General features: G+C 48.4%; 1 protein-coding gene across 1 annotated transcript in view; it reads right to left on the reverse strand.

Annotated features, from left to right (window-relative positions):
* The window catches only part of LOC124020941 (vacuolar protein sorting-associated protein 13C-like), a 196375-nt gene that overhangs the window by 111322 nt on the left and 61053 nt on the right, over positions 1-24000 (reverse strand). The window contains 13 exon segments of the mRNA XM_046336255.1: positions 134-331; positions 2743-2910; positions 4166-4258; positions 4457-4731; positions 8095-8311; positions 8352-8373; positions 9454-9623; positions 11783-11907; positions 11998-12154; positions 16269-16413; positions 20091-20395; positions 20980-21147; positions 21265-21368. Of these exon segments, the coding sequence (XP_046192211.1) occupies positions 134-331; positions 2743-2910; positions 4166-4258; positions 4457-4731; positions 8095-8311; positions 8352-8373; positions 9454-9623; positions 11783-11907; positions 11998-12154; positions 16269-16413; positions 20091-20395; positions 20980-21147; positions 21265-21368 (2147 nt within the window).

Consider the following 24000-nt stretch of genomic DNA (forward strand, 5'->3'; position numbering starts at 1 on the left):
ACCAAAGAACAGCTGTTTGTCTGCCTACTGACTTCCTACAAAAACACCACATGACAAGCTCCTGTACGTACAGGAAGAGGACGTCCATTAGGACGATACTTGAGAGTAGTGTAAAAAAAGCTCCAGTCCTCACCTCCAGGGTCATGTCAGAGCAGAGGTAGAGGAGGGAGGACCAGTTCTTGGCCGTCCCAGACAGAGAGCTCTCAGCCAGCAGCAGGGGGACCGTCCTGTGGCCCAGACCAGACTCCATGGTCACCTGAATAACCTTCACATCCACCTTGAAACTCTCCCCAAAGTTACGGCCGTCCTGGTCACTGAAACTCTCCGTCACCTGGATGGGAAAGTCATGTTTAGGTTTAATGTCATTTGTAGGTAGAGAATACAACAACAAAAGGTGCATAGTGGAGGTAAACGGAGAGCCCAAATGTTCCTGGGAGGACAGAAGGTTCTTGTATAGCGACAGATAGGGACAGAAGGTTATTGTATCGGGACAGAAGGTTCTTGTATCGGGACAGAAGGTTCTTGTATAGGGACAGAAGGTTCTTGTATAGGGACAGAAGGTTCTTGTATAGGGACAGAAGGTTCTTGTATAGGGACAGAAGGTTCTTGTATAGGGACAGAAGGTTCTTGTATCGGGACAGAAGGTTCTTGTATCGGGACAGAAGGTTCTTGTATAGAGACAGAAGGTTCTTGTATAGAGACAGAAGGTTCTTGTATAGGGACAGAAGGTTCTTGTATAGAGACAGAAGGTTATTGTATAGAGACAGAAGGTTCTTGTATAGGGACAGAAGGTTCTTGTATAGAGACAGAAGGTTCTTGTATAGGGACAGAAGGTTCTTGTATAGGGACAGAAGGTTCTTGTATAGGGACAGAAGGTTCTTGTATCGGGACAGAAGGTTCTTGTATAGAGACAGAAGGTTCTTGCATAGAGACAGAAGGTTCTTGTATAGGGACGGAAGGTTCTTGTATAGAGACAGAAGGTTCTTGTATAGAGACAGAAGGTTATTGTATAGGGACAGAAGGTCCTTGTATAGAGACAGAAGGTTCTTGTATAGAGACAGAAGGTTCTTGTATAGAGACAGAAGGTTATTGTATAGAGACAGAAGGTTATTGTATAGGGACAGAAGGTTCTTGTATAGGGACAGAAGGCACAGAAGGTTCTTGTATTGAGACAGAAGGTTCATGTATAGAGACAGAAGGTTCTTGTATAGAGACAGAAGGCACAGAAGGTTATTTTATAGGGACAGAAGGTTCTAGACCTCAATAGAACATATTAAAGAGGTATTCAATTTAAATTCCAGTCAATTCAGAATGTAAACTAAATTCCTTTTCCGATTTTTCTGTACTTCCCGTATTGACTGGCATTTAAATGGAATCAAACCCCAACCGTAGTATCTATACCTATCTATACCTTATCTATAGTAGTATCTATACCTATCTATAGTAGTATCTATACCTATCTATAGTAGTATCTATACCTATCTATAGTAGTATCTATACCTATCTATAGTAGTATCTATACCTATCTATAGTAGTATCTATACCTATCTATAGTAGTATCTATACCTATCTATAGTAGTATCTATACCTATCTATAGTAGTATGTCTGCCTATCTATAGTAGTATCTCTGCCTATCTATAGTAGTATCTCTGCCTATCTATAGTAGAATCTCTACCTGTCTATAGTAGTATCTCTGCCTATCTATAGTAGTATCTCTACCTATCTATAGTAGTATGTCTACCTATCTATAGTAGTATCTCTACCTATCTATAGTAGTATGTCTACCTGTCTATAGTAGTATCTCTACCTGTCTATAGTAGTATCTATACCTGTCTATAGTAGTATCTATACCTGTCTATAGTAGTATCTATACCTGTCTATAGTAGTATCTATACCTGTCTATAGTAGTATCTCTACCTATCTACAGTAGTATCTATACCTATCTATAGTAGTATCTATACCTATCTATAGTAGTATCTATACCTATCTATAGTAGTATCCATACCTATCTATAGTAGTATCTATATCTATCTATAATAGTATCTATACCTATCTATAGTAGTACCTATACCTATCTATAGTAGTACCTATACCTATCTATAGTAGTATCTCTACCTATCTATACCTATCTATAGTGGTACCTATACCTATCTATAGTAGTATCTCTACCTATCTATAATAGTATCTATACCTATCTATAGTAGTATCTATACCTATCTATAGTAGTACCTATACCTATCTATAGTAGTATCTATACCTATCTACAGTAGTATCTATACCTATCTATAGTAGTATCTATACCCATCTATAGTAGTATCCATACCTATCTATAGTAGTATCTATATCTATCTATAGTAGTATCTATACCTATCTATAGTAGTACCTATACCTATCTATAGTAGTATCTATACCTATCTACAGTAGTATCTATACCTATCTATAGTAGTATCTATACCCATCTATAGTAGTATCCATACCTATCTATAGTAGTATCTATATCTATCTATAATAGTATCTATACCTATCTATAGTAGTACCTATACCTATCTATAGTAGTACCTATACCTATCTATAGTAGTACCTATACCTATCTATAGTAGTATCTCTACCTATCTATAGTAGTATCTATACCTATCTATAGTGGTACCTATACCTATCTATAGTAGTATCTCTACCTATCTATAGTAGTATCTATACCTATCTATAGTAGTACCTATACCTATCTATAGTAGTATCTATACCTCGCTGGCAGAGTCCACTCCCAGGAACCAGTAGTTGCAGGCGTAGATGTTCATGGTGGACCACAGGTTGCCGACCTCGGTCTTCTCCTCCTCTGCTGCCTCGTCTTTGGGCTTCGCCGTCATGGCTGCCGTGATGGTCCTCACTGTGTTCAGGATGACAGGGGAGATCTGAGAGAGGGAAGGGAAGAGCGTGTCAGGTATTTCTTTTCTACTTTTTTCTATCCTTTATTTAATTCGGAAGAAAGTCAGCGGGATTCTTGTGTGTGATGATCAATTGAAAATCTCGATCGCAAATGACGATCTTGATTGACGTCTATGTTCAGAAGAAGCCTCTCAGTGCATGAGGCGGTTCAATAATTCAAACCATTTCTCCCTCCCGAGTACTCGGAGCTAGAGGTCTTTATGGATCCACCTGTACCCGAATACCTGAGAGGGCCCGGATCCAGAACTCAAAATAATGTCACGGGTCTCGGGTATATGTCACGGGTCTCGGGTTATATGTCACGGGTCTCTCAGCGACCCAGAGTCAACAGGTAGGCGACCCACGTCGCTTCTTGTCCTGGTTTGATGCCGCCTCAGTTAGCCTAGCAGCTAACATTAACTTCGACCTGCTTTGATCCTGGTTTGATGCCGCCTCAGTTAGCCTAACGTCAGCTTCTTGTCCTGGTTTGAGCTAGCTAACATTAACTTCTCGACCTGCTTTGATGCCGCAGTTATCAGTTAAGACCCTTTGAGCTCAGTTAGCTAACGTTAACTTCTCGTCCTGGTTTGACGCCGCCTCAGTTAGCCTAGCTAAGCTAACGTTAACTTCTCGTCCTGGTTTGACGCCGCCTCAGTTAGCCTAGCTAACGTTAACTTCTCGTCCTGGTTTGATGCAGCCTCAGTTAGCCTAGCTAACGTTAACTTCTCGTCCTGGTTTGATGCCGCCTCAGTTAGCCAAGCTAGCTAACTTCTCGTCCTGGTTTGATGCAGTCCAAGCCAAGTATTACGTAATCATATTTGATGATAAATAACCTAGCTACGGCAGATATTAGTCTATTGTAAATAAATGTTTATTATTTATGCAAATGAAGTCCGGGTGGGAAAGCCCCAGGTCCATTTGGACCCGTGAAGACCTCCTACTCAGAGCACATTGGTATTGGTACTCAGAGCACATTGGTATTGGTACTCAGAGCACATTGGTATTGGTACTCAGAGCACATTGGTATTGGTACTCAGAGCACATTGGTATTGGTACTCAGAGCACATTGGTATTGGTACTCAGAGCACATTGGTATTGGTACTCAGAGCACATTGGTATTGGTACTCAGAGCACATTGGTATTCAGAGCACATTGGTATTGGTACTCAGAGCACATTGGTATTGGTACTCAGAGCACATTGGTACACTCTGCCATAACTTTTTATGTAAGGATGCAACCTACTTTGATAATGACTTCCTCCACAGTCACACAGCCGGAAAGCGGTTGGTTGGGGTGGGTTTTGGTTTCCAGGAAGACAGAACACGGACGTAGCACCTGAAGACCAATGAGAAAGAAGCATTTAGGGAGTTGGATTCAATTCAAATATACTTTCAAGGAAAACGTATTAAAAAGGCAATAGGAAATAGCTTTGAATCATGCTTCTATCCCAGCTGATGCTTCACAGTAGTGACATTAGATGCAGTGTCGAGGGTCTTCAAAAAAACGTCTCTATTAAAGCTATTTTATGCTCACCGTAGTGACCACCTTGGTCTCATTGGTCCTGATGAAGGGACAGGCCAGAACTTTGAGCTCTCTGAGGTTGGCCGTCATGCTTTGTCCCCCAGGGGCCCCGGGCCCTCCCCCAGGGGGCCCTCCCCCAGGGGGCCCTCCCCCAGGCTCTAGCATCAGACTGAAGTCACATTGGAAGGAGGCAACCAGCGCCGGAGCGTCGGCTCTCATCAGGTTAGCCACAAACACCACCTCTGGGTCTAGTATGACTGCACGCAGCTTGGTCCTGGGACTGGAGCCTGGGGGAGAGAGGAGGGGAGGAACATCACCCCACCACCAAACATATCCTAATATTGGGTATGGAGGGTAGAGAGAGAGGAGAGGAGGAACATCACCTCACCACCAAACATATCCTAATATTGGGTATGGAGGGTAGAGTGAGAGAGAGAGAGAGGAGGGGAGAAACATCACCCCACCACCAAACATATCCTAATATTGGGTATGGAGGGGACAGAGGAGGGGAGAAACATCACCCCACCACCAAACATATCCTAATATTGGGTATGGAGGGTAGAGAGAGAGGAGGGGAGGAACATCACCCCACCACCAAACATATCCTAATATTGGGTATGGAGGGTAGAGAGGAGGGGAGGAACATCACCCCACCACCAAACATATCCTAATATTGGGTATGGAGGGGACAGAGGAGGGAGAAACATCACCCCACCACCAAACATATCCTAATATTGGGTATGGAGGGTAGAGAGAGGAGGGGGAGGAACATCACCCCACCACCAAACATATCCTAATATTGGGTATGGAGGGTAGAGAGGAGGGGAGGAACATCACCCCACCACCAAACATATCCTAATATTGGGTATGGAGGGTAGAGAGGAGGGGAGGAACATCACCCCACCACCAAACATATCCTAATATTGGGTATGGAGGGTAGAGAGAGAGAGGAGGGGAGAAACATCACCCCACCACCAAACATATCCTAATATTGGGTATGGAGGGTAGAGAGGAGGGGAGGAACATCACCCCACCACCAAACATATCCTAATATTGGGTATGGAGGGTAGAGAGAGAGGAGAAACATCACCCCACCACCAAACATATCCTAATATTGGGTATGGAGGGCAGAGAGAGAGAGGAGGGGAGGAACATCACCCCACCACCAAACATATCCTAATATTGGGTATGGAGGGTAGAGAGGAGGGGGAGGAACATCACCTCACCACCAAACATATCCTAATATTGGGTATGGAGGGTAGAGAGGAGGGGAGGAACATCACCCCACCACCAAACATATCCTAATATTGGGTATGGAGGGTAGAGAGAGAGAGGAGGGGAGGAACATCACCCCACCACCAAACATATCCTAATATTGGGTATGGAGGGCAGAGAGAGAGGAGGGGAGAAACATCACCTCACCACCAAACATATCCTAATATTGGGTATGGAGGGTAGAGAGAGAGGAGGGGAGAAACATCACCTCACCACCAAACATATCCTAATATTGGGTATGGAGGGTAGAGAGGAGGGGAGGAACATCACCCCACCACCAAACATATCCTAATATTGGGTATGGAGGGTAGAGAGGAGGGGAGGAACATCACCCCACCACCAAACATATCCTAATATTGGGTATGGAGGGTAGAGAGAGAGAGGAGGGGAGAAACATCACCCCACCACCAAACATATCCTAATATTGGGTATGGAGGATAGAGAGAGAGAGGAGGGGAGGAACATCACCCCACCACCAAACATATCCTAATATTGGGTATGGAGGGTAGAGAGAGAGGAGAGGAGGAACATCACCCCACCACCAAACATATCCTAATATTGGGTATGGAGGGTAGAGAGGAGGGGAGGAACATCACCCCACCACCAAACATATCCTAATATTGGGTATGGAGGGCAGAGAGAGAGAGGAGGAACATCACCTCACCACCAAACATATCCTAATATTGGGTATGGAGGGTAGAGAGAGAGGAGGAACATCACCTCACCACCAAACATATCCTAATATTGGGTATGGACCAAAACACTGGAGGAACATCACCCCACCACCAAACATATCCTAATATTGGGTATGGAGGGGACAGAGGAGGGGAGGAACATCACCCCACCACCAAACATATCCTAATATTGGGTATGGAGGGTAGAGAGAGAGAGGAGGTGGAGAAACATCACCTCACCACCAAACATATCCTAATCACTCCACACCAAAACACTGCAGCCATCACAATACCATCACTCCACACCAAAACACTGCAGCCATCACAATACCATCACTCCACACCAAAACACTGCAGCCATCACAATACCACCACTCCACACCAAAACACTGCAGCCATCACAATACCATAACTCCACACCAAAACACTGCAGCCATCACAATACCACCACTCCACACCAAAACACTGCAGCCATCACAATACCATCACTCCACACCAAAACACTGCAGCCATCACAATACCATCACTCCACACCAAAACACTGTAGCCATCACAATACCATCACTCCACACCAAAACACTGTAGCCATCACAATACCATCACTCCACACCAAAACACTGCAGCCATCACAATAACATCACTCCACACCAAAACACTGCAGCCATCACAATACCATCACTCCACACCAAAACACTGCAGCCATCACAATACATCACTCCACACCAAAACACTGCAGCCATCACAATACAATACCATCACTCCACACCGAAACACTGTAGCCATCACTATACAATACCATCACTCCACACCAACACACTGTAGCCATCACAATACCATCACTCCACACCAAAACACTGTAGCCATCACAACACCATCACTCCACATCAAAACACTGTAGCCATCACAATACAATACCATCACTCCACACCAAAACACTGTAGCCATCACAATACCATCACTCCATACCAAAACACTGTAGCCATCACTATACAATACCATCACTCCACACCAAAACACTGTAGCCATCACTATACAATACCATCACTCCACACCAAAACACTGTAGCCATCACAATACCATCCTTCTGTAGCTCACACCAAGCACACTGGGTTAGATCACGGGACCACCCATACAGAAACATGACTGTAGCCTTTGGATAAAACCATCACTAAAAATATATATATATACATATACCAAAACACTGCAGCCATCACAATACAATACCATCACTCCACACCAAAACACTGTAGCCATCACAATACAATACCATCACTCCACACCAAAACACTGTAGCCATCACAATACCATCACTCCACACCAACACACTGTAGCCATCACAACACCATCACTCCATACCAACACACTGTAGCCATCACAATACCATCACTCCACAAACACACTGTAGCCATCACAATACAATACCATCACTCCACACCAAAACACTGTGGCCATCACAATACAATACCATCACTCCACACCAAAACACTGTAGCCATCACTATACAATACCATCACTCCACACCAAAACACTGTAGCCATCACTATACAATACCATCACTCCACACCAACACACTGTAGCCATCACAATACAATACCATCACTCCACACCAAAAGGAAATCCTATGAGCATTGAACAGCTGTATAGTTTTCTGGTCGTCATTTATCTCCCCCCCTGTCTCTCTCTCTCTCTCTCTCCCCTTACCTGTTCTGGGGTCAGTGTTGGCTCTATCCCGAAGCTGGGGTAGCTGGGAGGTCTTGGCCAGGCCTGGCAGGGCTAGCTTGGTGTTAGTGGGCACGTCCTGGGCGGAGCTCTGGGGCAGGGCCTGGATGAAGAAGTCTGCCACTGCCATGAGAAACTCAACGCTGGCACACAGATAGAGCTTCTGTACCACCGCCACCACCTGGCGCTCGCATCGGCGCTCTGCGTGTACGCCACGTCTATCATGGCTTCCTCGTAGCCTCGTCACGCTTACCCAGCATCCTGAGGGGTTTGGGCAAACGTGAGGTTACATATCACAATCAATCAATACAACAATCGATACATTGAGACCGACCCGACTGGTACTACACAGAACACAACCCAGTAGTATTGAGATCGACTGGTACAGAACACAACCCAGTAGTATTGAGACCGACCAGACTGGTACAGAACATAACCCAGTAGTATTGAGACTGACCCGACTGGTACAGAACATAACCCAGTAGTATTGAGACTGACCCGACTGGTACTACACAGAACACAACCCAGTAGAATTGAGACTGACCCGACTGGTACAGAACACAACCCAGCAGTATTGAGACCGACCCGACTGGTACTACACAGAACACAACCCAGTAGTATTGAGACTGACCCGACTGGTGCAGAACACAACCCAGTAGTATTGAGACCGACCCGACTGGTACTATGCAGAACACAACCCAGTAGTATTGAGATCGACTGGTACTATGCAGAACACAACCCAGTAGTATTGAGATCGCCTGGTACTATGCAGAACACAACCCAGTAGTATTGAGATCGACTGGTACTATGCAGAACACAACCCAGTAGTATTGAGATCGACTGGTACTATGCAGAACACAACCCAGTAGTATTGAGACCGACCTGACTGGTACTGTACAGAACACAACCCAGTAGTATTGAGATCGACTGGTACTATGCAGAACACAACCCAGTAGTATTGAGATCGACTGGTACTATGCAGAACACAACCCAGTAGTATTGAGATCGCCTGGTACTATGCAGAACACAACCCAGTAGTATTGAGATCGCCTGGTACTATGCAGAACACAACCCAGTAGTATTGAGATCGACTGGTACTACGCAGAACACAACCCAGTAGTATTGAGATCGCCTGGTACTATGCAGAACACAACCCAGTAGTATTGAGATCGACTGGTACTACGCAGAACACAACCCAGCAGTATTGAGACCGACCTGACTGGTACTGTCCAGAACACAACCCAGCAGTATAATTCAGGAGTTTAACCTGAGGTAGCCTCCACCCCAGCCGTAACTCTCCCAACGACAACATGGTGTGACGCCTGGTGGGGCGAGACTCACCGTGAGGTAACTCTCTGTACGCCTGTCCTCATGTCGTCCAGGGTGCAGGCTGTGAGGATGGTAGAGACCTCCATGGACCCGTTATTAAACATCTTCCCTGAAGCCTTCATCAGGTGAAAGGTCAACTCCCCCAGACACAGCCTCTCCTGGTGTTGAGACACAGCCGATACCTTGAAAATGGGGAAACAAAGACATTCAATCTGTCCATTAACCAATCAGCAGACCACTACCTAGAGTCATTACAATCTGTCCATTAACCAATCAGCAGACCACTACCTAGAGTCATTACAATCTGTCCATTAACCAATCAGCAGACCACTACCTAGAGTCATTACAATCTGTCCATTAACCAATCAGCAGACCACTACCTAGAGTCATTACAATCTGTCCATTAACCAATCAGCAGACCACTACCTAGAGTCATTACAATCTGTCCATTAACCAATCAGCAGACCACTACCTAGTAGTATTACAATCTGTCCATTAACCAATCAGCAGACCACTACCTAGAGTCATTACAATCTGTCCATTAACCAATCAGCAGACCACTACCTAGAGTCATTACAATCTGTCCATTAACCAATCAGCAGACCACTACCTAGAGTCATTACAATCTGTCCATTAACCAATCAGCAGACCACTACCTAGAGTCATTACAATCTGTCCATTAACCAATCAGCAGACCACTACCTAGAGTCATTACCACAGAGTCATTACCACAGAGTCATTACCACAGAGTCATTACCACAGAGTCATTACCACAGAGTCATTACCACAGAGTCATTACCACAGAGTCATTACCACAGAGTCATTACCACAGAGTCATTTTGGACAGTAATGACTGGGCTACATCACCTATAGATACGTACCTGTTTAGTGAGACTGGGCTACATCACCTATAGATACGTACCTGTTTAGTGAGACTGGGCTACATCACCTATAGATACGTACCTGTTTAGTGAGACTGGGCTACATCACCTATAGATACGTACCTGTTTAGTGAGACTGGGCTACATCACCTAGAGATACGTACCTGTTTAGTAAGACTGGGCTACATCACCTATAGATACGTACCTGTTTAGTGAGACTGGTCGACATCAACTATAGGTACATACCTGTTTAGTGAGACTAGGCTACATCACCTATAGGTACATACCTGTTTAGTGAGACTGGGCTACATCACCTATAGATACGTACCTGTTTAGTGAGACTGGGCTACATCACCTATAGGTACATACTGTTTAGTGAGACTGGGCTACATCACCTATAGATACGTACCTGTTTAGTGAGACTGGGCTACATCACCTATAGATACGTACCTGTTTAGTGAGACTGGGCTACATCACCTATAGATACGTACCTGTTTAGTGAGACTGGGCTACATCACCTATAGATACATACCTGTTTAGTGAGACTGGGCTACATCACCTATAGGTACATACCTGTTTAGTGAGACTGGGCTACATCACCTATAGATACGTACCTGTTTAGTGAGACTGGGCTACATCACCTATAGATACGTACCTGTTTAGTGAGACTGGGCTACATCACCTATAGATACGTACCTGTTTAGTGGGACTGGGCTACATCACCTATAGATACGTACCTGTTTAGGGTCATTAGAACTGAGACTGGGCTACATCACCTATAGATACGTACCTGTTTAGTGAGACTGGGCTACATCACCTATAGATACGTACCTGTTTAGTGAGACTGGGCTACATCACCTATAGATACGTACCTGTTTAGTGAGACTGGGCTACATCACCTATAGATAAATACCTGTTTAGTGAGACTGGGCTACATCACCTATAGATGCATACCTGTTTAGTGAGACTGGGCTACATCACCTATAGGTACGTACCTGTTTAGTGAGACTGGGCTATATCACCTATAGGTACATACCTGTTTAGTGAGACTGGGCTACATCACCTATAGGTACATACCTGTTTAGTGAGACTGGGCTACATCACCTATAGATGCATACCTGTTTAGTGAGACTGGGCTACATCACCTATAGGTACGTACCTGTTTAGTGAGACTGGGCTATATTAGAGGTACATACCTGTTTAGTGAGACTGGGCTACATCACCTATAGATACGTACCTGTTTAGTGAGACTGGGCTACATCATTAGATAACTGTTTAGTGAGACTGGGCTACATCACCTATAGTACCGTACCTGTTTAGTGAGACTGGGCTACATCACCTATAGGTACGTACCTGTTTAGGGTCATTAGAACTGAGACTGGGCTACATCACCTATAGGTACGTACCTGTTTTAGGGTCATTAGAACTGAGACTGGGCTACATCACCTATAGGTATGTACCTGTTTCGGGTCATTGCTGTACAGGACCAGTCCCAGGGACTCTATGTTGAAGATAAACGTCATGGTTTCGAGGGGTTCCTCTTCTTCCTGTCGTTCTGGAAGTTCAACCGTGTTCTCTACACCGTCTGAAGGAACGACGACAGAACAGAAACGTGCTCAGAAGAATTAACGCGCTCGGGACTCACGTCGATAACATTACACACATGACCTCTGACCTTTGGCGTAGTCTGTTTTGAGCATCGGCGTGGTCTTGTGTGTCAGGGCTGTCGTGTCGGGGCTGGGGTGTTGGTCTGGCTGCAGACCGCTGGCTTCTCCAATGTTCTCCATCAGGATCCTCAACAGAACTGTTAGGTCGTCCTGACTCAGGGCAACCTGGGGAGAACAGACGACAGAGAGGATATGTAGCTGGAGCTAATGCTAATGGTTGCTAATGCTAATGTCACTAATACTAGTTCACCTGAAGAGACAAGATCAGAGAGGATGTGGCTGTAGCTAATGCTAATGGTTGCTAATGTCACTAATACTAGTTAACCTGAAGAGACAAGCAAAGAGAGGATGTAGCTGTAGCTAATGGTTGCTAATGCTAATGTCACTAATACTAGTTAACCTGAAGAGACACAAGCACAGAGAGGATGTAGCTGTAGCTAATGGTTGCTAATGCTAATGTCACTAATACTAGTTAACCTGAAGAGACACAAGCACAGAGAGGATGTAGCTGTAGCTAATGGTTGCTAATGCTAATGTCACTAATACTAGTTAACCTAAAGAGACACGGTCAGCATTAGCTGTAGCTAATGCTAATGTTAATGCAGCTGATAAGTAGAGGAGCCCGAATTAACTTGAGGACAGACAGGAGACATATAGGATGGAGCTGTAGCTAATGCTAATGTTGCTAAAGCCAATAATTCTGTAGCTATTTCCGCGTTCACATCATTTTGGCGTGATCGGAGGAACATCTTGCTAATTCGGAGGAATGACTTGGGAGCGTTCACTTGCTCGGAGATCGGAAGCAAGAACCATTCTCACCATTGACAGACGAAATCGCGGCAATGTTTGTTGAACACGGCATAAGGTAATACAAAGTTGATTTACTGTTTAACGGATTTTGAAAAGTGAGGTGACCGAGCAGATAAAATAAAAATTATATTTAAAATATACACAATTTGGAACGCCTTGTAAAAATACAAATCAATCTTATTTACAACACCTAGTGACATCAGCACAACATTTTAGTCATTTGGTATAATGTTTTTGGAATGACAGTCATAGTCACATTTTTTGAAAAATTGAAGTGATAGCTGAAATATATTTTTATTTTATTTATTTTTTTATTTTACCTTTATTTAACCAGGCAAGTCAGTTAAGAACAAATTCTTATTTTCAATGACGGCCTAGGAACAGTGGGTTACCTGCCTGTTCAGGGGCAGAACGACAGATTTGTACCTTGTCAGCTCGGGGGTTTGAACTTGCAACCTTCCGGTTACTAGTCCAACGCTCTTAATCACTAGGCTACCCTGCCACTGAAATATATATAGCAGCCCACTAAAGTAATCAGACCCATTCTGACTATAATCAACTGCCTCAGCTTGCATTCTATATTTAACACGTCTCCCACTAGCTGATAACTAAAGGAGCATCTAAATAACTCGAGGACAGACAGGAGACGTGTAGGATGGAGCTGTAGCTAATGCTAATGCTGCTGATAACTAGAGGAGCCTCTAAATAACTCGAGGACAGACAGGAGACGTGTAGGATGGAGCTGTAGCTAATGCTAATGCTGCTGATAACTAGAGGAGCCCCAAAACAACTCGAGGACAGACAGGAGACGTGTAGGATGGAGCTGTAGCTAATGCTAATGCTGCTGATAACTAGAGGAGCCTCTAAATAACTCGAGGACAGACAGGAGACGTGTAGGATGGAGCTGTAGCTAATACTAATGCTAATGCTGCTGATAACTAGAGGAGCCCCAAAACAACTCGAGGACAGACAGGAGACGTGTAGGATGGAGCTGTAGCTAATGCTAATGCTGCTGATAACTAGAGGAGCCTCAAAACAACTCGAGGACAGACAGGAGACGTATAGGATTGAACAGTAGATTGAACCGAATCCCAACTACTACAACGGCAAAGTGAATCATTAGTTTAATCAAAAACAAGGGTCTAAAAGAATCGATTCATCTGAATCATATGATTTTTATGTGAAGCAGGACATTCGTTACACTGTAAATCAACTTTGTTAGGCCTAATGCTAATGTCACTATAGGTAAAGCTAATGTTGCCTTTGCTAATGCTAATGTTGCTATAGGTAAAGCTAATGTTGGCTTTGCTAATGCTAATGTTTCTAATGCTAACTTTGCTACTGCTAATGTTGCTATAGGTAAAGCTAATGTTGGCTTTGCTAATGCTAATGTTGATAATGATAATGTGGCCTTTGCTACTGCTAATGTTGCTATAGGTAAAGCTAATGTTGCCTTTGCAAATGCTAATGTTGCTATAGGTAAAGCTTTGTTGCTAATTTGCTAATGCTAACGTTGCTAATTCCTCTGGCAATTTTGCACATTTTACTGTCATTTAGCATTTGACACCCTTATAAGAGCGTCTGCTAAATGTCTTAAATGTAAAGTAAACTAGGTACAGGATGCAATTAGGGTTCACATTTTAGTCATTTGCCTTGCTCATTAGGGGGCACGTGGATCTGGTCAGCTCCGGGATTTACACCAGCGACCTTTCGGTTACTGGGCCCAACGCTCTTAATCGCTAGGCTACCGGCCTTGATTATCTTACTGTCAAACCCTAGAGGACTGTATCAAGTACCTTACATTCCAAACCAGGCTTGCAAGCAGAAGTCAGAAGTTAGTTAGTGTGACTAAATCATCAATGCTCGGCTGTTATGGTTTAAGGGACAAAGCTACTTCAAGTCTAAAGGAAGGTGACGATATTGCACAACTTACCAATACCATTCTCGAACCAGAGGTCAACCATCAATATGACTAAATCATGAACGCTCAGCTATTATGACTTGAAGGAAATAGTTATTTCAGGTATCAGAGAGGGTGACATTACTACACGAGTAAAGATAACTTCCATCAACTTCTCTGCTACAATACAAACATCTTGGTATCAAAACAGATCTTTATCTAACCACTCCTTTCGAGGGAAAGACATGATTGTAGTTACTGTTATCTATCTCCTACCTTCGTGGGCTGTGGGTCTCTATCTACCTCTATGGTGGTTCCTGTTATCTCCTACCTTCATGATCTCTGTCTACCTCTATGGTGGTTCCTGTTATCTCCTACCTTCATGATCTCTGTCTACCTCTATGGTGGTTCCTGTTAACTCCTACCTTCATAGGCTTGAGGTCTCCCTCTACCTCTATGGTTCCTGTTAGCTCCTACCTCCATGGTCTGTCTACCTCTACGGTTCCTGTTATCTCCTACCTTCATGGGCTTGAGGTCTCCCTCTACCTCTATGGTGATTCCTGTTAGCTCCTACCTTCATGGGCTGTAGGTCTCCCTCTACCTCTATGGTTCCTGTTAGCTCCTACCTTCATGGGCTGTGGGTCTCTATCTACCTCTATGGTGATTCCTGTTAGCTCCTACCTTCATGATCTCTGTCTACCTCTATGGTTCCTGTTAGCTCCTACCTTCATGGGCTTGAGGTCTCCCTCTACCTCTATGGTTCCTGTTAGCTCCTACCTTCATGGTCTCCCTCTACCTCTATGGTTCCTGTTAGCTCCTACCTTCATGGGCTTGAGGTCTCCCTCTACCTCTATGGTTCCTGTTAGCTCCTACCTTCATGGGCTTGAGGTCTCCCTCTACCTCTATGGTTCCTGTTAGCTCCTACCTTCATAGGCTTGAGGTCTCCCTCTACCTCTATGGTTCCTGTTAGCTCCTACCTTCATGGGCTTGAGGTCTCCCTCTACCTCCATGGTTCCTGTTAGCTCCTACCTTCATGGGCTTGAGGTCTCCCTCTACCTCTATGGTTCCTGTTAGCTCCTACCTTCATGGTCTCCCTCTACCTCTATGGTTCCTGTTAGCTCCTACCTTCATGGGCTTGAGGTCTCCCTCTACCTCTATGGTTCCTGTTAGCTCCTACCTTCATGGGCTTGAGGTCTCCCTCTACCTCTATGGTTCCTGTTAGCTCCTACCTTCATGGTCTCCCTCTAACTCTATGGTTCCTGTTAGCTCCTACCTTCATGGTCTCCCTCTACCTCTATGGTTCCTGTTAGCTCCTACCTTCATGGGCTTGAGGTCTCCCTCTACCTCTATGGTTCCTGTTAGCTCCTACCTTCATGGGCTTGAGGTCTCCCTCTACCTCTATGGTTCCTGTTAGCTCCTACCTTCATAGGCTTGAGGTCTCCCTCCAACTCTATGGTTCCTGTTAGCTCCTACCTTCATAGGCTTGAGGTCTCCCTCTACCTCTATGGTTCCTGTTAGCTCCTACCTTCATGGTCTCCCTCTACCTCTATGCTTCCTGTTAGCTCCTACCTTCATGGGCTTGAGGTCTCCCTCTACCTCTACGGCGGCCATCTTCTGGTACCATGCTGCAGCCAGGTTCCTCTTCACTGTTAGGAGCAGGTTGACAGGCTCCAGCAGCTCAGTACTGGGCTGAGAGTCTTGTTCCATGTAAATCCTAACGAGAGAAAGCTAAATTACAGACAAGGATAGTTAGACAACTTGCTTATTTAGCTACAGTATTAGGGTGGTATCCAGACTTTCATACCATTCCTGTAACAACCCAGGGATGTAGCCAGCAGACCATCTACTGTAGCCAGCAGACCATCTACTGTAGCCAGCAGACCATCTACTGTAGCCAGCAGACCATCTACTGTAGCCAGCAGGCCATCTACTGTAGCCAGCAGACCATCTACTGTAGCCAGCAGACCATCTACTGTAGCCAGCAGACCATCTACTGTAGCCAGCAGACCATCTACTGTAGCCAGCAGACCATCTACTGTAGCCAGCAGACCATCTACTGTAGCCAGCAGACCATCTACTGTAGCCAGCAGACCATCTACTGTAGCCAGCAGGCCATCTACTGTAGCCAGCAGACCATCTACTGTAGCCAGCAGGCCATCTACTGTAGCCAGCAGGCCATCTACTGTAGCCAGCAGGCCATCTACTGTAGCCAGCAGACCATCTACTGTAGCCAGCAGACCATCTACTGTAGCCAGCAGACCATCTACTGTAGCCAGCAGACCATCTACTGTAGCCAGCAGGCCATCTACTGTAGCCAGCAGACCATCTACTGTAGCCAGCAGACCATCTACTGTAGCCAGCAGGCCATCTACTGTAGCCAGCAGGCCATCTACTGTAGCCAGCAGGCCATCTACTGTAGCCAGCAGGCCATCTACTGTAGCCAGCAGGCCATCTACTGTAGCCAGCAGACCATCTACTGTAGCCAGCAGACCATCTACTGTAGCCAGCAGACCATCTACTGTAGCCAGCAGGCCATCTACTGTAGCCAACAGGCCATCTACTGTAGCCAGCAGACCATCTACTGTAGCCAGCAGGCCATCTACTGTAGCCAGCAGACCATCTACTGTAGCCAGCAGACCATCTACTGTAGCCAGCAGACCATCTACTGTAGCCAGCAGACCATCTACTGTAGCCAGCAGGCCATCTACTGTAGCCAACAGGCCATCTACTGTAGCCAGCAGGCCATCTACTGTAGCCAGCAGGCCATCTACTGTAGCCAGCAGACCATCTACTGTAGCCAGCAGGCCATCTACTGTAGCCAGCAGACCATCTACTGTAGCCAGCAGACCATCTACTGTAGCCAGCAGGCCATCTACTGTAGCCAGCAGGCCATCTACTGTAGCCAGCAGGCCATCTACTGTAGCCAGCAGACCATCTACTGTAGCCAGCAGACCATCTACTGTAGCCAGCAGACCATCTACTGTAGCCAGCAGGCCATCTACTGTAGCCAGCAGACCATCTACTGTAGCCAGCAGACCATCTACTGTAGCCAGCAGACCATCTACTGTAGCCAGCAGACCATCTACTGTAGCCAGCAGGCCATGTACTGTAGCCAACAGGCCATGTACTGTAGCCAGCAGGCCATCTACTGTAGCCAGCAGGCCATCTACTGTAGCCAGCAGGCCATCTACTGTAGCCAGCAGGCCATCTACTGTAGCCCAGGCCATCTACTGTAGCCAGCAGGCCATCTACTGTAGCCAGCAGGCCATCTACTGTAGCCAGCAGACCATCTACTGTAGCCAGCAGGCCATCTACTGTAGCCAGCAGACCATCTACTGTAGCCAGCAGGCCATCTACTGTAGCCAGCAGGCCATCTACTGTAGCCAGCAGGCCATCTACTGTAGCCAGCAGACCATCTACTGTAGCCAGCAGACCATCTACTGTAGCCAGCAGACCATCTACTGTAGCCAGCAGGCCATCTACTGTAGCCAGCAGGCCATCTACTGTAGCCAGCAGACCATCTACTGTAGCCAGCAGACCATCTACTGTAGCCAGCAGACCATCTACTGTAGCCAGCAGGCCATCTACTGTAGCCAGCAGGCCATCTACTGTAGCCAACAGGCCATCTACTGTAGCCAGCAGGCCATCTACTGTAGCCAGCAGGCCATCTACTGTAGCCAGCAGGCCATCTACTGTAGCCAGCAGACCATCTACTGTAGCCAGCAGACCATCTACTGTAGCCAGCAGACCATCTACTGTAGCCAGCAGGCCATCTACTGTAGCCAACAGGCCATCTACTGTAGCCAGCAGACCATCTACTGTAGCCAGCAGGCCATCTACTGTAGCCAGCAGACCATCTACTGTAGCCAGCAGACCATCTACTGTAGCCAGCAGACCATCTACTAGCCAGCAGACCATCTACTGTAGCCAGCAGGCCATCTACTGTAGCCAGCAGGCCATCTACTGTAGCCAGCAGGCCATCTACTGTAGCCAGCAGGCCATCTACTGTAGCCAGCAGACCATCTACTGTAGCCAGCAGGCCATCTACTGTAGCCAGCAGACCATCTACTGTAGCCAGCAGACCATCTACTGTAGCCAGCAGGCCATCTACTGTAGCCAGCAGGCCATCTACTGTAGCCAGCAGGCCATCTACTGTAGCCAGCAGACCATCTACTGTAGCCAGCAGACCATCTACTGTAGCCAGCAGACCATCTACTGTAGCCAGCAGACCATCTACTGTAGCCAGCAGGCCATGTACTGTAGCCAGCAGACCATCTACTGTAGCCAGCAGACCATCTACTGTAGCCAGCAGACCATCTACTGTAGCCAGCAGACCATCTACTGTAGCCAGCAGGCCATGTACTGTAGCCAACAGGCCATGTACTGTAGCCAGCAGGCCATCTACTGTAGCCAGCAGGCCATCTACTGTAGCCAGCAGGCCATCTACTGTAGCCAGCAGGCCATCTACTGTAGCCAGCAGACCATCTACTGTAGCCAGCAGGCCATCTACTGTAGCCAGCAGACCATCTACTGTAGCCAGCAGGCCATGTACTGTAGCCAACAGGCCATGTACTGTAGCCAGCAGGCCATCTACTATAGCCAACAGGCCATCTACTGTAGCCAGCAGGCCATCTACTGTAGCCAGCAGGCCATGTACTGTAGCCAGCAGGCCATCTACTGTAGCCAGCAGGCCATCTACTGTAGCCAGCAGGCCATCTACTGTAGCCAGCAGGCCATCTACTGTAGCCAGCAGGCCATCTACTGTAGCCAGCAGGCCATAGCCAACAGGCCATCTAGCCAGCAGGCCATCTACTGTAGCCAGCAGGCCATCTACAGCCAGCAGGCCATCTACTGTAGCCAGCAGGCCATCTACTGTAGCCAGCAGGCCATCTACTGTAGCCAGCAGGCCATCTACTGTAGCCAGCAGGCCATCTACTGTAGCCAGCAGGCCATCTAACAACTAACGGTAGTCAGACGGTTCTTTGAGAATCAACTCTAACAACTAACGGTAGTCAGACGGTTCTTTGAGAATCAACTCTAACAACTAACGGTAGTCAGAGGAGTTGGATAGCGTTCATACAGATCTGGGACCAGGCATTAAATCCTTGCTTTCTGATCTGGGACCAGGCATTAAACTGTTACTATCTGATCTGGGACCAGGCATTAAGCCATTACTATCTGATCTGGGACCAGGCATTAAACCGTTACTATCTGATCTGGGACCAAGCATTAAACCCTTGCTTTCTGATCTGGGACCAGGCATTAAACCGTTGCTTTCTGATCTGGGACCAGGCATTAAACCCTTGCTTTCTGATCTGGGACCAGGCATTAAACCCTTGCCTTCTGCACTGATGAAGCAAAAGACAACTGTGTTAAACAGAATGCACTGACCTGGACAGTTTGAGCTGTGTGAGCTGTACGTCCATGTGGTCAATGACAGCAGGAAGTGGACATCCCTCCACAGCAAGAAGAGAGAAGCTGTTGCCCACGGTGATGAGCCCCAGGTCCACCTCCAGTGCATTGTGTGAGGTGGAGGACTGAGGGATGATGATGAGAGGGGCCTTCAGCCTGATGTCCATGGAGAGACGGAAGCTCTTCTGGGCAAAGTCCCTGATGCTGGAGGCCGCCTTCTCTGCTGCCTGGGCCGTGGCCACACTCAACGCGTCTTTGGCCGTCTGGAAATTGTTGCTGAAATTCTAAAGAGACGGAAAACACGGATGAGTGAAGTTCTTTAGCGGAAAGGGTACGAGGAAGGAATCAAAGTGGAGACCGAGCTAGGACGGCTAAACTTCCGGAAACTTCTCATGTTTTCCCAGGAATCCCAGTCGGATGATTCCTGAAATTAGTAAGGTATCGCTGAACTGGGAATCATCCAACCAGGATTCCTGAAAAAACCCAGGAACTGAAGAAAGAGAGTCTCTGCACACTTAAATACAAAGATCAGTTTTAAATACTCAAGACCGTTGTCAGAGATTTTCCTAGCAATGCTGAGACTCACCAGCAAAGACATGACAAACTCCAGTACCCACGCTGAGACACTCTGAGACTCACAACTCCAGTAAGACTCACCAACTCCAGTACCCAGTTTTAAATGAGACTCAAAGACATGACAAACTCCAGTACCCACGCTGAGACTCACCAACTCCAGTACCCACGCTGAGACTCACCAGCAACTCCAGTACCCACGCTGAGACACCAACTCCAGTACCCACGCTGAGACACACCAACTCCAGTACCCACGCAGAGACTCACCAACTCCAGTACCCACGCTGAGACTCACCAACAAAGACATGACAAACTTGTGGAGGTAGACGACTTGGACACAGCCCACGTTGAGCTGGACCTTCCCGTCCGTCTTGGAGGTGTCTGCGTAGCCGGCACCCTCTGTCGCCTTGGGGGTCAGACTCATACTGAAACTAAACACCTCGTCTCCTACGATAGAGATGGCCTGCAACGGAGAACCAAACCGGTAAACTCAACTGCAATATTTCACCGGGGTTGAATGATATACTGTCGCATCGCCCTCCGTCACTGAAATCTTTCGTGGTTTTACTTCGCGACTTACCTTTTTGTGAATACTTTTTGGGTCAACATTAATGACGATGAAATCCCGAAGGCGGGCAGAGATGTGGGTTTGAGGCCCTTGCATCAGGAGGGATCCATTGAAACCTGTACAACAAGATAACATGTTGATCTGATGCTAACATCAATTCAGAAAAAGGTCAACAGCAAACCACACAAGCACAAGACACTTAAAACCCCCCCCCCCCAAAAAAAAATATTTTTGGGACTTTCATCATATCCAAACTTTGGCTGAAATCCCGAAAGCCCTAGATGATAATCAAATGTAAGTGTAGCTGTATAAAAGACAACATTGTGTACGGGCCCCTGAGGGTTCTGTACGGGGCCCCTGAGGGTTCTGTACGGGGCCCCTGAGGGTTCTGTACGGGGCCCCTGAGGGTTCTGTACGGGCCCCTGAGGGTTCTGTACGGGCCCCTGAGGGTTCTGTACGGGGCCCCTGAGGGTTCTGAGGGTTCTGTACGGGGCCCCTGAGGGTTCTGTACGGGGCCCCTGAGGGTTCTGTACGGGGCCCCTGAGGGTTCTGTACGGGCCCCTGAGGGTTCTGTACGGGCCCCTGAGGGTTCTGTACGGGCCCCTGAGGGTTCTGTACGGGGCCCCTGAGGGTTCTGTACGGGGCCCCTGAGGGTTCTGTACGGGGCCCCTGAGGGTTCTGTACGGGCCCCTGAGGGTTCTGTACGGGGCCCCTGAGGGTTCTGTACGGGGCCCCTGAGGGTTCTGTACGGGCCCCTGAGGGTTCTGACGGGCCCCTGAGGGTTCTGTACGGGCCCCTGAGGGTTCTGTACGGGCCCCTGAGGGTTCTGTACGGGCCCCTGAGGGTTCTGTACGGGCCCCTGAGGGTTCTGTACGGGCCCCTGAGGGTTCTGTACGGGCCCCTGAGGGTTCTGTACGGGCCCCTGAGGGTTCTGTACGGGCCCCTGAGGGTTCTGTACGGGCCCCTGAGGGTTCTGTACGGGCCCCTGAGGGTTCTGTACGGGCCCCTGAGGGTTCTGTACGGGGCCCCTGAGGGTTCTGTACGGGCCCCTGAGGGTTCTGTACGGGCCCCTGAGGGTTCTGTACGGGCCCCTGAGGGTTCTGTACGGGCCCCTGAGGGTTCTGTACGGGGCCCCTGAGGGTTCTGTACGGGGCCCCTGAGGGTTCTGTACGGGCCCCTGAGGGTTCTGTACGGGCCCCTGAGGGTTCTGTACGGGCCCCTGAGGGTTCTGTACGGGGCCCTGAGGGTTCTGTACGGGCCCCTGAGGGTTCTGTACGGGCCCCTGAGGGTTCTGTACGGGCCCCTGAGGGTTCTGTACGGGGCCCCTGAGGGTTCTGTACGGGGCCCTGAGGGTTCTGTACGGGGCCCCTGAGGGTTCTGTACGGGGCCCCTGAGGGTTCTGTACGGGGCCCCTGAGGGTTCTGTACGGGGCCCCTGAGGGTTCTGTACGGGCCCCTGAGGGTTCTGTACGGGGCCCCTGAGGGTTCTGTACGGGGCCCTGAGGGTTCTGTACGGGGCCCTGAGGGTTCTGTACGGGCCCTGAGGGTTCTGTACGGGGCCCTGAGGGTTCTGTACGGGGCCCTGAGGGTTCTGTACGGGGCCCTGAGGGTTCTGTACGGGGCCCTGAGGGTTCTGTACGGGCCCTGAGGGTTCTGTACGGGGCCCCTGAGGGTTCTGTACGGGTACGGGCCCCTGAGGGTTCTGTACGGGCCCCTGAGGGTTCTGACGGGCCCCTGAGGGTTCTGTACGGGGCCCCTGAGGGTTCTGTACGGGGCCCCTGAGGGTTCTGTACGGGGCCCCTGAGGGTTCTGTACGGGGCCCCTGAGGGTTCTGTACGGGGCCCCTGAGGGTTCTGTACGGGGCCCCTGAGGGTTCTGTACGGGCCCCTGAGGGTTCTGTACGGGGCCCCTGAGGGTTCTGTACGGGGCCCTGAGGGTTCTGTACGGGGCCCTGAGGGTTCTGTACGGGGCCCTGAGGGTTCTGTACGGGGCCCTGAGGGTTCTGTACGGGGCCCCTGAGGGTTCTGTACGGGGCCCCTGAGGGTTCTGTACGGGGCCCTGAGGGTTCTGTACGGGGCACTGAGGGTTCTGTACGGGGCCCTGAGGGTTCTGTACGGGCCCCTGAGGGTTCTGTACGGGGCCCTGAGGGTTCTGTACGGGGCCCTGAGGGTTCTGTACGGGCCCCTGAGGGTTCTGTACGGGGCCCTGAGGGTTCTGTACGGGGCCCTGAGGGTTCTGTACGGGGCCCTGAGGGTTCTGTACGGGCCCCTGAGGGTTCTGTACGGGCCCCTGAGGGTTCTGTACGGGGCCCTGAGGGTTCTGTACGGGGCCCTGAGGGTTCTGTACGGGGCCCTGAGGGTTCTGTACGGGGCCCCTGAGGGTTCTGTACGGGCCCCTGAGGGTTCTGTACGGGGCCCTGAGGGTTCTGTACGGGGCCCTGAGGGTTCTGTACGGGGCCCTGAGGGTTCTGTACGGGGCCCTGAGGGTTCTGTACGGGGCCCTGAGGGTTCTGTACGGGCCCCTGAGGGTTCTGTACGGGCCCCTGAGGGTTCTGTACGGGCCCCTGAGGGTTCTGTACGGGCCCCTGAGGGTTCTGTACGGGGCCCCTGAGGGTTCTGTACGGGGCCCCTGAGGGTTCTGTACGGGCCCCTGAGGGTTCTGTACGGGCCCCTGAGGGTTCTGTACGGTGCCCTGAGGGTTCTGTACGGGGCCCTGAGGGTTCTCTACGGGGCCCTGAGGGTTCTCTACG

The sequence above is a fragment of the Oncorhynchus gorbuscha genome, unplaced genomic scaffold, assembly GCF_021184085.1.
Source record: "Oncorhynchus gorbuscha isolate QuinsamMale2020 ecotype Even-year unplaced genomic scaffold, OgorEven_v1.0 Un_scaffold_1000, whole genome shotgun sequence".
Classification (NCBI taxonomy): domain Eukaryota; kingdom Metazoa; phylum Chordata; class Actinopteri; order Salmoniformes; family Salmonidae; genus Oncorhynchus; species Oncorhynchus gorbuscha.